Below are 12,973 nucleotides of genomic sequence, written 5' to 3'. Positions count from 1 at the left end.
GATAGGACCTTGATACACACCTTTCCTGATTTTAAAGCATTCAATATGCCCTTGTTCTGTTTGAATAAGTATCTCTTGGATTGTGTATAGGTTTAGCATGAGCACAATTAAGTATCCAAGAATTCTCTTTCTTCTCAATGTTAATCATAATTTATATGATCCACAGAAATGCCTTCTTTTATTTAATGAAACACAAGTAAACAGCTTTCTGGTACTCTCTTTCAGCCAAGATCCATCTGTCGTCATCAATGATATCACTCATTCCAGCCTCTTCTGAATCCACTTTAAATTTCTGGTTGTTCTGTCAATGTACATACAGTAATTTTAAAATAATCTTCAGTAAAATTTTAATTGCATGAGATATTAATGGTATCATTCAATTTCCATATTCTCTTCAGTCACATTTTTGTGGACTGGGAACAAATGTGGATATCTTCTAGTCAATTGGCGTGGTAGCAGATTTTTCAATTTCTTTGTACTTGGTAAGCACATCTAGGACTGCATAGTCCATTAATTCTTGGACATTATTTTTTTAAGATGCCTTCAGGGCGTCTTTGACTTCTTTCTTTGTTCCAACTGGTTCTTGATCATATGCTACTTCCTAAAACACCAACAACTTTTTTTAGCACCAACAACTTTTTTTATAGAAACTCACTATATTCTTTTGGCATTTCCTGCATTGCTCAATATTTTGACCATAGAATACTTCAGTATTAAAACTAAGATTTGAATTTATTCTTCAAAGTTTATTTCAGCTTGAGAAATACCAATCATGCTTTTCCTTATTTTGTTGTTTTCTAACTCAAGGTCTTTGCCCATTTTTTTTAACAATACTTGCTAGTCTTCTCAATTTGCCTTTTGAAACCATCTGTTCATCTCTCCTACATTATTTCATCTGTTTTGGGTTCTCTACAATGAAGAGCAAGTTTTAGATTCTCTTCTGATATCTATTTTTATCTTTTCATTCTTTCCTGTCTCTTTGATGACCTTTTACTTTCTTCATGATGATGTCCTTAATGTTATCCCACAACTTGTCTGGTCTTCAGTCATCAGTGTTCAATGAATCAAATCTAGACTTGAGACTGTTTTTAAATTATTGTGGAATAAATTCAAATTGTATTTGAGTCTCATGAACTTGTTTTAATGTTCTTCATTTTAAACTTGAGCTTGCATATGAATAATTGATAGTTTGTTTCATAGTGAGCCCTTGGCTCTGTTTTGATGGCTGCGTCTGAGCTTCTCACTGTCTCTTCCCACAGACATATTCAGTTTACTTTCTGTGTTTATGTCAGGTGAGGTCCATGTTTATATAGTCATTATTTAAGTCAGGAAATCAAAAGATGAATTGCACTGGGAAAATCTGCTGTCAGGGACCTCTCTGTAGTACTAAGAAGCAACAATGCCAGTCTAGAGACTAAGGTGCAACTGATCCAGGCCATGGTCTTCACAATTATTTGCTATGTATCAGAGAGCTGGACAATGACAAAAAATGACAGAAGAAAAATTGATGTGTTTGAGTTGTGGTGCTAGAGAAGAGTCCTGATCATACCACATGCTGCCAAAATAAAATAATAGGTCTATCTCAGAGAGGGGAAAACCAAATTTCTCCTTAGAGGCTAGGATTTTGAAGCTCCATCTCACATACTTTGGGCACATGGCCAAGAGGGACTAGTCCTTAGAGAAGAACATCATGGTTGGAAGGGTGGAGGGACAGTGCAGGAGAGGAAGACCCCAGATGAGATGGACTGATACAGTAACTGAATCAATTGGGGTTGGTGTGTTGGAGTCAGGGAAATTGGCTCAAGGCAGGGCCAGCTTCAGACCTGTTGTATATATGTAGAGTCACTATAAATTACAGGTAACTAATTTGAGCACATAAGACGTTCTTTAAAACATATTTGGAATAAATGATTGTATAAAATTCTGTCTTATAATCTCTGGTCTCATATCAGTAACCAAGGGCACCAGTCTTTTTTTGTTTTGCATTCCAATCACCAATTATTTTTGCTTAATCCTGACTGCATATTCAATTAATTTCCAATTGCAGAAGTTGGCAGATATCCTCATTTTCTTTCTTTTGCTTATGGTTGTGTTAACATACAACTATTATTCATAATATGTCCTTGTATCTGTATGAGTAATATCCTATCACTCATAGTATTGTATTTAAGGATATATTTTTAAATATTCCTTTTGACAATGAACGCAAGGAGATTATCCATCTACTTTCTGCAGAACAGCTGGTGGATTTGAACCACATGACTTTGGTACTGCACCATCACATCTTACCACTAGGCCACCTAATATGGCAATTTTTATACATTTTATTTCACTTTTGACAGCTACCAATTTTTCTAGAGTCAAGCTTCATACATTCTATGTTCCAATTATAAATGGATGTTTGCAGTTATTTCTCCTCATTTTGAATCTTGCCACATCAGCAATGACGGTGTTTCATTGAGTAAAATCTTTCTTCTACCCATCCATATCATTATGATAGATTCTACTTTGAAGAGGTAGCTCTTCCCTAATCTAGTTTGGAGTGCCCTCCAACCTGAGGGGCCCATATTCTGGCACTGTATCAGACAATCAGACAATTTTTTGGCATTATCCATAGGGTTTTCAAAGGCCTGGGTTTTTCAGAAATAGATGGCCATTTCTGCTTTATATTCTGTCTTATTTGTTTGGTAAGTTCTGCTGAAACTTGTCCACCACGGGTCACCCTGCTAGCATCTGAAATATCTGGCGGTATAGTTTTCAGTAAGAGAGCTCTCGTGGCAGAGGAGTAAAACACACTATAAATCCAAAGGCATGTGGTTCGAATCCATCAGTTGTGCCATGGGAGAAGGATGAGCAATCTCCTCCCCTGTGATTAGCAGCCTCTGAAAAGCCACTAGAGGGTCAGCTATAAGTTGATTCCGACTCGATGGTACTCAACAACAACAACATAGCTTCCAGTGTCACACACAAGCCACCACAATATGGTAAACTCACAAGCTATTCCTAGTAAATAGCAACTCTTGGGATTTATGTTCTCTATGTCACATATAAGATATATGATAATGTAAGCTCCTTGTATACTACAAAACTGCAACCCAAAAAATGACATGAAAATTTTACTTTTATGTCTTACCCGACCAGAATCCAAAGAAGTGGGCATATTCTTTAGCTCATACACAGCAACCTGCCCATCACTGTCTCCCACCAGAAGGCAATCTGTTTGCTTGGCAAAGAGAACAGTCGTAAACTTGATTCCAGGGTTAGCATCATGTACAATCAAAGGATCCAAACTGCAATGAAATAATTTATTTGTAAAATTGGTTGTTACCAACATGTTATTTTTACCATCTTGTTGTGTACTGTCAAGTCAGAACCGACTAACAGCTGACTCCACAGTGGGTTTTCAGAGGCAGTAAATCACATGAGAGGAGAAATTGCCCATCTTTCTCCCACAGATGAACTGCTGGAATTGAATCGCCTGCCTTTGGGTTGGCAACACAACTCTGATTCTGTTTGTTTGTTATTTCATCTTTTAAAACCCTGTTCAAGTCTTTCTAAACTCAATATAGATGCTTTTCATTTCCCATTCATTCAAAATCTTCACATGTTCAATGAACTAATTTCAGTTCTCTCTCATTGATTATTTCGAACCCACTAATAACTGATCCACCACTTGAATTTTGTTGCTATAAATCTAATCAGAGGAGGTTGTCCATCCATCTCCTGAAGAGCTGCTACAAGAATTGAACTGCCAGAGAGATATGACCTTTAGGTTAGCAGCACAACCCTCTATTGACTAGGCCACTAGGGCTTTCAACCAAGTAAATTAATTTACAAGTAAGACTTAAATACATAAATTTAAACTCCTTAACCATATAGGAGTTTGTCCCAATTGAATTGTGAAACATAAGACAATATTTTGATTAGGAGAATTTTTCTATCCTTCCTCATCCAAAAGTAAACTACCTAAAAAAAATAATATAAGAAGCTCTGGTGGCCTAGTTCATAGTGTATTTTGTGGCCTTGAAAACTCAAAGATTCTCTGTGAGATGGAATTGACTCAGACAAAGAGACACAACTTTGTTCACTTCTGAAGAAAGTTGCCTGAGAGCTATAATTATACCAAAAGAATTAAAATCTAAATAATTTCTCTAATAATTAATCATTTCATTGTTGTGTTGTTGTTATGTGCCGTTGAGTCGTTTGCGACTCATAGCGACCCTATGTACAACAGTCCTAAACCATGCTCTATCCTGTGCCAATCTCATTGCCTCTGACACACCCATCCCGATTACTCCAGTCACTGAATCAATCCACCTCATAGAGGGTCTTCCCTTCCAGCGCTATCCCTCCACCCTACCAAGCATGATGTCCCTCTCCAAGGACCTGTCTCTCCTTACAACATGTCCAAAGTATGTCAGACGAAGCCCCAGAATCCTTGCCCCCAAGAAGTAGCCTGGTTTAGCCCTCTCCAGGATGAATCTGTTTGTTTTCTTGGCAGTCCAGGGTACATTCAATACTATTCTCCAGCACCACAGCTCAAAGGCATCAATTCTCCTTCTATTCTCCCTAATCATTGTCCAACTCTCTGATGCATAACAAGTGATTGCAAAAACCATGGCCTGTATCAGGCACACCTTGGTCTCCAGAGACACACCGTTGCTCTTGAGTACTTTAGAGAGGTCCCTAACAGCAGACTTTCCCATCGCAATACATTTTTTTAATTTCCTGGCTGCTGGTGCCAAGAGTGTTGACCATGGAGCCGAGCAAACTGAAGCTGTTAACAATCTCAATCTCTTCGCCATCCATCCTGATGCTGCCAATTGGTCTAGTCGTGAGAATCTTTGTCTTCTTGACATTGAGCCTCAGTCCATACTGAAGGCTGCAGTCCTTGACCATCTGTAGCAAATGCATGAGGTCCTCCTCAGTTTCAGCAAGCAGGGTTGTGTCATCTGCATAACACAGATTGTTAATAGTGACGCCACAATTCTCCTCATAGAGCCCAGCCTCTCGGATAATCTGCTCTGCATATAGGTTGAAAAGGTATGGAGATAGGACACATCCCTGGCATACACCCTTCCCAATTTTGAACCATGAGGTGTTACCCTGCTCTGTTCTGATGACTGCCTCTTGGTCCAAGTATAGGTTTTGCATTAGCACAATTAAATGTTCTGGGATTCCCATTCTTCTCAGAGTCAGCCACAGTTTGTTATGATCCACACAGTCAAACACCTTTGCATAATCAATGAAACACAGATAGACATTCTTCTGGTATTCCCAGATTGCAACTAAAATCCATCTAACATCAGCTACAATATCCCTAGTACCCCTTCTAAACCCAGCCTGGACTTCCTAAAAAAAAAATTTTTTTAGTTATTCCTGGAATTTTAGTGTATATTTTTTATAGAAGAACAATGTTTAATTTATTAATTATTAAATTCTGGGGTAAAAGAATAGCATTAAGAATAACCTCACTATATTTTACATTATTTATATTAAACTGCTGGATATTGAAAAGCCAGCTGTGTTGTGACTGAGCCTTCACTTTGGAGGCTCCCCTGTCAAGCTGCTGGATTTTGGATTTTGAAAGGTGAGTTCTTTTCATTTTGGTTAGAGGTTGGGTGTGGACTGTGTGGTTACTTTTATTTTGCTCACAACCATGTATGAGCTGATTAAATTTGCTGATTTGGCTAACAACAGCTGTTGGGTATTTAAGAGGCAATCCGGGTCTGTGACAGGGGCCTGGATAATGAGAAGGTGATTGGGTCCTTGGGCCAAACACCCTCAGGCCTGGTTTTAATTGTGTTTAGAATGAACATGCTCCTCAGTGGCACAGCACTGGTCTGTCAATTTGCTCTACTGAGGTAACTTGGGGTTGCTGTGATATTGAACACTATGCCACTAGAATGACAAATACCATTATGGTCACCCATGGTGGACAGTGGTTGGTGGAGCTCCTGGATTAAGACAGGCTTGGAACCAGGAACTCTCTGAACTTAGTTACACAACAATAGTTATAGGACAGGATTCAATCTTTTGTCCATAGGGTCACTATAAGTCGTGTTTGACTCAATGGCACTTAACAACAACAACATATTTAACTAGAATGTACTTCCTAACTAAAATAAAAAATAGTATGTTACAGCTGAATTATTAAACACTTTATTGTAGAATTGTATAAATTTTCCTCTTTAGAAGGATTCTGGATTTGAATAGCACCAAAATAACCTTAAACCAAATTTAGTGTATACAACTATGAACGTTTTGAAAGCAAGGGGAAAGAATAAGTAGATATTGTTTAAAAATATTATTTTGTCCTCTTTATTTACCCTATTATAGAGATTCTCTACTTACCAGTGATTAGATGCTTGACTTTCTTTTGTAGGTCAGCTTATTAATAAAATTTCAAGGTAATTATCATATACTTAATCAACTTATAATATCTAAAGAGATAAGTAAGGCAATTATTTTAATTCAAATACTTTCCTAATCATATAGCATAAATAATTAATATTGTGTCTGGTATATATTGTTAATAATAAGGGGTTTTCATTATGTAGGAAACCATTTCTTGCTTGAACTTACTACAGAGCTCTCTAATCACTGTCAAAACTATCAGGTATCAGTTTGAACTGCTTCTGTTAGAAAGCTCCTCAAGAGGAAATGTGGAAGAAGGATGGGCAGTCTCCTCCTATATGCATTACTGCCTCTGAAAATCTGCTGAAGAGTCAGCTATAAGTCAATTCTGATTCAATGGAACACAAAAACAACAATAAGAGAAAATATTAACACTTACGTGCTGATGTGAAGGTCCCAAATCTCCACTCTGCTCTCATTGGCAGCTGCAAATACATAGGATGATTTTGGAGACCAAGCAATATCATAAACTACATAAGTAGTTGGATAAAAGGTCAAAAATGGCTTATTGTTGTCCTGTTGCCATATAATAACACCCCAATCTGCAGAACAGCTTAGGAATACATCATGAGAAAAGGGATTCCATGCTATTTTATACACAGGACCCTAAAAGAAAAGGAATCAAATACTTAGGCAAAGAATATCTAACATATTAAACTTGAAACTTAAAAATATTAACTTTCACAGACTTACACACTTACCTACTTACATACTTATACACTTATATGCCACCCTTGCATATGTATTACTACAGCCAAAAGTAAGGTAATAAATTTAATCTACCTTTAATCAAGGAAACAAAGATTCTCACCCCTGGGCCTATTGGCAGCATCAGTATAGATGGTGAAGAGATTGAGATAGTTAACAGTTTTAGTTTACTTGGTTCCACAGTCAACACTCTTGGTACCAGCATCCAGGAAATCAGACCAATTGCATTGGGAACGTCAGCTGTGAGGGACATCTCAAGAGTACTGAAGAGCAACAATGTCAGGCTGGAGACTAAGGTGCACCTGATCCAGGCTACAGGCTTTGCAATTACATGCTATGCATCAGAGAACTGGACAGTGAATAGGGATGACAGAAAGAGAATTGATGCCTTTGAGCTGTGGTGCTGGAGAAGAGTGTTGAATATACCATGGACTGCTAGGAGAACAAACAGGTTTGTCCTGGAGAGGATGAAGCTGGAGTGTTCCTTGGATTCAATGATTCTGAAGCTTCGTCTGACATAATTTGGGCATGTTGAAGGAGGGACTGGTCCTTGAGAGGGATATCATGTTTGGGAGAGTGGAGGGATGGCACAGGAGAGGAAGACCCTCGATGAGATGGATTGATTCTGTGAGTGGAGTGGTGGAATGAGTGTGTTTGAGACAGTGAGGTTGGCACAACATAGAATGGCGTTTAGGGCTCTTGTACATAGGGTTGCCATGAGTCACAAGCAACTCGATGGCACATAACAACAACACCCTTAATTACTCATCATCATCAATGTCTTATTGTCTTAAGAGTTGAAACCAACTAATGGCTGATCCTCAACTGTATCTGAGATTGTAAAACACATAGCAAGAGACTGTCCATATTACTCATGAAAATTATCCATATAAATGACATATAAAATATATTCACTATAATACTTGCCAAATAGTAATATATATTATTCTTACTTACTTTTAAAAGCAATTCTTTTCAAGAAAAAAACAAATGGAGAAAGTACATAAGATATAGATGGAATAATTATTTAAAAAGTAGAGTAGGTGTGTACTGGAAACAACTTTTATTTTGGGATCAAAATGTTATCATAATCAATGTTGTTTTAAAAAACACATAAAAATATGCTTTAACTTCAAACAAAAACTATCTGGAAGCAAAATAAAATAATTTGAGTTGAAATTTTTAGCTAAAATCTGCAAATTTATTGGATAAGAAAAAAAATACTATCTTTTGCAGAAATAGTACAAAAAAAGTTCCTTTTTTACAGACCACCAGTTGTTGCACAGGAAAAAGACAGGCAATCTTCTCTCAGCAATTCTACTGCCTCTGAAAACCTACTTCAGGTCAGCTATGTGTTGGTTCCAACTTGACAGCATATAACAACTATGACTAGAATTAAAGGGAGCTCTGGTAGCTTAGTGGTAAGGAGTTGCCCTACAGGAGAAAGATGGACAATCTCCAGTGTGATTTGTTGCCACTGAAAATATGCTGGTGGATTTGCTATGGGTAAGATCCAGTTTTATGGCACACAACAGTAATTAAACTAACCTTATGTCCTCTATAGGTGTCCAGATATTGTTCATTATATGAACAAGAACATTTGTGAATATGGCCTTCTTCAGTACCAGCCAAATAGATATTTGAGTCCTACAACATAAAAAAAATAAAAATGAATTGGCTTTTACTGCATTAGTAAGTGTTCTAAGCAGATTATATATAAGTCAAGATCTTTCAAAATTCATTTGAGAACCTAAATGAAAATGCTAACTTGAAAATGTCACTAGTTGAGTTGGCCTCAACTTATGAACACCTAAAAGTGTAACAGAAAAAAATATTGTCTGATCTTCAGCCAGCCTCACAATCTTTGTATGTTTGAGTTCATGAAGATAGTTTGGGTGTTGTGGGGTCTTTTTATCATGATTTTACAATAATTAAATGACCTGAAAGATTACTGTAGCAAAGAAAATATATTCTTCGTTGGAATAAAGGCATAGACAATTTCTTTCTTTGTTAGAAATGGTATAGAAAAGAAAGGTAAGGAAGAGATTTTTAACATTTACAGGAATCTGAAAAACAAGTTATAAGCACTGAGAAACAATACTCTTTCATTACAACAAGTCAGAGAGAAGATATCTAACTTAACAACAACCAGGTAGGTCTGCAACGCTGAAGAAATAATTATTGCTGGTTTTGAGAGATTGTACTAGATGATCTCTCAGACATCTTTAATTCAAAATATATGGAATAAATGTTGTTGTTGTTGTTGTTGTTATGTGCTGTTGAGTCACCTGTGACTCATAGCGACCCTATGTACAACAGCCCTAATGCATTCCCTTACTTAGGTCATAGGAAAAGTGTCTGAAAATTTGCATTCTATTTCTTTATAAATAGAATATGGTCAATTTTACATCTTCTTGTTTGCTGCTGGTTCTGACTCTTCACAGACACATATAACACAGTAAAACTGATCAACAGGGTTTACCTGGCTACAATTTTTATTGTCAAGTATTTTTTTCACAGATTCCCTGAGCGTGTGTAAACTGTCAACCTATCAATCAGCACCTAAGTACATAAACATTTGTGCCACCAGGACTGTTTGTGTATTAATACCAGGCTATTCATTTTTTCATAACAGACTGAGATTTATTAACTCAAAAAGAGCACTACATTTTTTTACACATCCCATTGCTTTTGAATTAGCTAAATAAGCAAAACTTTAGCTCTTTAGAAACTTCCTGCTTTGTATAATCCATAAAAAAGATGCCCAATATCTGCTAGTGGTGAACAGCAGAACCTTGGATAACAGATTTGAGTCTTGCCTTATCCTGTACCATCCTCAAGATCTCTGCTATGTTCAAGCTGACTGCGGCAGTAACTATGTCAAATCCATCTTGCTGAGGGGCTAGACAAGAGAAATCCTAATCTGCTGCTTTCTTTCAAAGTTCTCTGATCCAGCAAGTTATAAATATTGGAGAGGATGTGGAGAGAGTGGAACTCTCATACACTGTTGGAGATAATATAAAATGGTACCACGCTGAAAGGCAGTTTGATGTTTCCTCAAAAAGCTGAACATAGAAATTCCATATGGCCCAGCTATTCCACTCCTTGAAATATGTTGTTGTTGTTGTTGTTGTTGTTGTTTTAAAGTGCCGTTGAGTTGTATACGACTCATAGCAAACCCTATGAACAAAAGACCTGAACACTTTTATAACTTTAGTCGTTTCTCCATGTTCATAGAGTTTCCGGAGGCAAGCCATTTTGGAAGTGGATGCCACTCCTGCTTCCAAGCTGGTTTTAATCGGGAAGCTTCACCAAACACTGTCCACCATGGGTAACCATTATTGCATTTGGCAAATCAGTGTCATAGTGTTCAACATCACAGCAACCAGGAGTTACCTCTGTACAGCAATGCACAGACCAGTGCTATACCACCTAGAAGAATGTTTGACCAAAGAGCAACAACAATTTAAACCAGGCCCAAGGGCCACAGATTAAAATCACCCACCTTGGGCTTGGGAGCATAACTTTCTATCTACTAGGCCAACAGAGCTCTCTATGTTGTCGTTGGAATATAACCCCAAGAAAATTAGAACTGAGTCACAAATGGAGATTTGTTCATCAATGTTCATAGCATCATTATTCACCATCGCAAGAACATGGAAATAGGCCAAATGTCCAACTAATTGTGGCACACACAAAAAATACTAGGCAGCATGCAGGAGTAACTATTTCTTAAATTACCACTTAACTTGGGAGGGAGTGGAGAGCATTATGTCCCATTAGGGCAAATAGTGTATAAGACTATTATTGTAGAAATAGAAGGATAACTAGTAAAAGGGGTGTGAGAATCTAAGGAGGGAGGGTAGGAGCAGAGGAGTAAGAATGACAAGGGAGACATCATAGGGCTGCACAATTTGATGGGTAGAGGCAGGGGTGGGTAAAGGAAATGGGAAAGATGAGACTGGGATCTAGAAAGACAGGACAATGGTGGGCATATTTTGGTGCCGATTAATTTTATAAAGTATAGAAAATGGGAGTGATTGTAGGAAACACCATGTGAATGAACATAGTGTGAAAAACAATGTATATGAATGTTGTAAGCAAACTACTGTTGTAGATTGTCGTCATTCAAGCAAGACTCACAGTGATTCTACAAACAAAAGACTTAATGCCCTTCCATAACTATCATCAATTCGAAGTTCACAAAGTTTCCAGAGGCATGTGGTTTAGGAAGTAGATGCCACTCCTGCTTCCAAACCTATTATGTATGTTACTGTTATTGTATGTTATTATATTGTTATCGTATGCTATGTTATTGTATTGTTTTTGTATGTTATTGTTTTTATGTGCCATTGAGCTGCCTGCAATGTATAGTGACCCTGTACAGCAAACTACTATAAAACAAAAATGTATTTAAAAGAAAAAAAAAACCAACACATAGCTCTCTGATCCAGACTTCCACTTTGCTGCTAAACAAAGAGACCCCTCTGCCTCTTCCTTCTTGGTGACTCTTTATACTGCTTGCCTTAGGAAAATGTCTTGCCCCATGCATGTAAACTGTCAAGGCCACAGTAAACAACTTGCTGTGCAACACTGCCATCTCATGTTTATATCTTTTTCTTAATGTGCCCCAACGCCCTTGAATTCACTACACTTACCAGACTAGCAGCATGAGCGTCATTGGAAGTGTTTTGAATTCCAGAATTTGAGACTTCACTTCAGTCCTACTGAAGCCATACTTAATAGTATAGTATAACTACTAAGGCTCATGCAATGTTAAATTACACAATATATTAAAATAAAATTGCTTTTAAAAGTGGAATTACCAATTTTTTTACTCACCAGCAATATACAAAATCTCCCTTTTAAAAACCACATTGTCTTCTACAGTTACTTACATCTGAAATTCTATTGAATCTTTCATTATGTCTCCTAATACCCAAAAAGACTTGAGGGCATTATGTATAATATGTTAGGGAGGCTGTCAGCCAAAAGGTTGGTTGTTCAAATCCACCAAGGAAGAAAAACTGACAGTCTTTTCAGGTAGAGATACAGACTCAGAAACCCAAAAGAAGGTCACCAGAATTTGAACTCAAAAGCAGCAGGTAGTACTAAATCCCAGTCAGTGAAAGGTCACATTCTAACTCAGAGGGAAGCAATTCACCTATCATTTGCTCCTTAGAAGAAGTATGTGGCAGTCTGCTACTGTAAAGATTTACAGCCTTGGAAACATTACGGGGCTAACCTCTCCTATAATGTCTCTATGTTTCAAAATCAACTACCAGGAATTAGATTGTATTTTTTTAATGAAAATATAAATAAGGAAAGTATTTATTCATATCATTGGCCATTAAGGTTTCCTCCTCTATTTCTATATCTTGACCATTTAAATGATAATCAGTCTCCTTCATATTCATTTGTATAAATTCTTCATATACTCTAAATTCTATTTCTGTATTTACTACATACATTGCACATACTTGTGCACAGATTATTTTTATTCTTTATAATGTCTCTTGATAAATACAACTTCTCAACTTTAAATAACTGGTATAATGAATTGTTTTATAGCTAGAACATTGTAAACTTAGTTTAAAAACTATATTCCTCTCTCAGAAGCTTTCTTTATGGATAATAATTTTTCCAAAGAAATTTGAAAGAAGGTAAAGTGATAAACTATGATGTTTGCTGTTGTTACGTGCCATCGACTCACTTGCAACTCCTAATGCCACTATGTAGAAGAGCCCTAAATGCCGTTCTATCCTGTGTCAACCTCGCTGTCTCAAACACACTCATTCCCACCACTCCACTCACAGAATCAATCCATCTCATCGAGGGTCTTCCTTTC

General features: G+C 37.1%; 1 protein-coding gene across 1 annotated transcript in view; it reads right to left on the bottom strand.

Annotated features, from left to right (window-relative positions):
- Nucleotides 1-532: 532 nt before the first annotated feature.
- Nucleotides 533-12,973, bottom strand: part of WDR78 (WD repeat domain 78) — a 120,549-nt gene continuing 108,108 nt past the window's right edge. The window contains exons 15-18 of the mRNA XM_006879834.1: nt 8,674-8,772; nt 6,797-7,023; nt 3,134-3,290; nt 533-601 (exon numbers count right to left, since the gene is read on the bottom strand). Coding sequence (XP_006879896.1) covers nt 533-601; nt 3,134-3,290; nt 6,797-7,023; nt 8,674-8,772 — 552 coding nt within the window. The remainder of the gene's footprint in view (nt 602-3,133; nt 3,291-6,796; nt 7,024-8,673; nt 8,773-12,973) is intronic.

This window comes from Elephantulus edwardii, unplaced genomic scaffold, assembly GCF_000299155.1.
Source record: "Elephantulus edwardii isolate Elephantulus edwardi_28Jun2011 unplaced genomic scaffold, EleEdw1.0 scaffold00005, whole genome shotgun sequence".
Taxonomy (NCBI): Eukaryota; Metazoa; Chordata; class Mammalia; order Macroscelidea; family Macroscelididae; genus Elephantulus; species Elephantulus edwardii.
The sequence above is the reverse complement of the archived record's forward strand: the minus strand, read 5'-3'. Positions and strand labels throughout refer to the sequence as shown.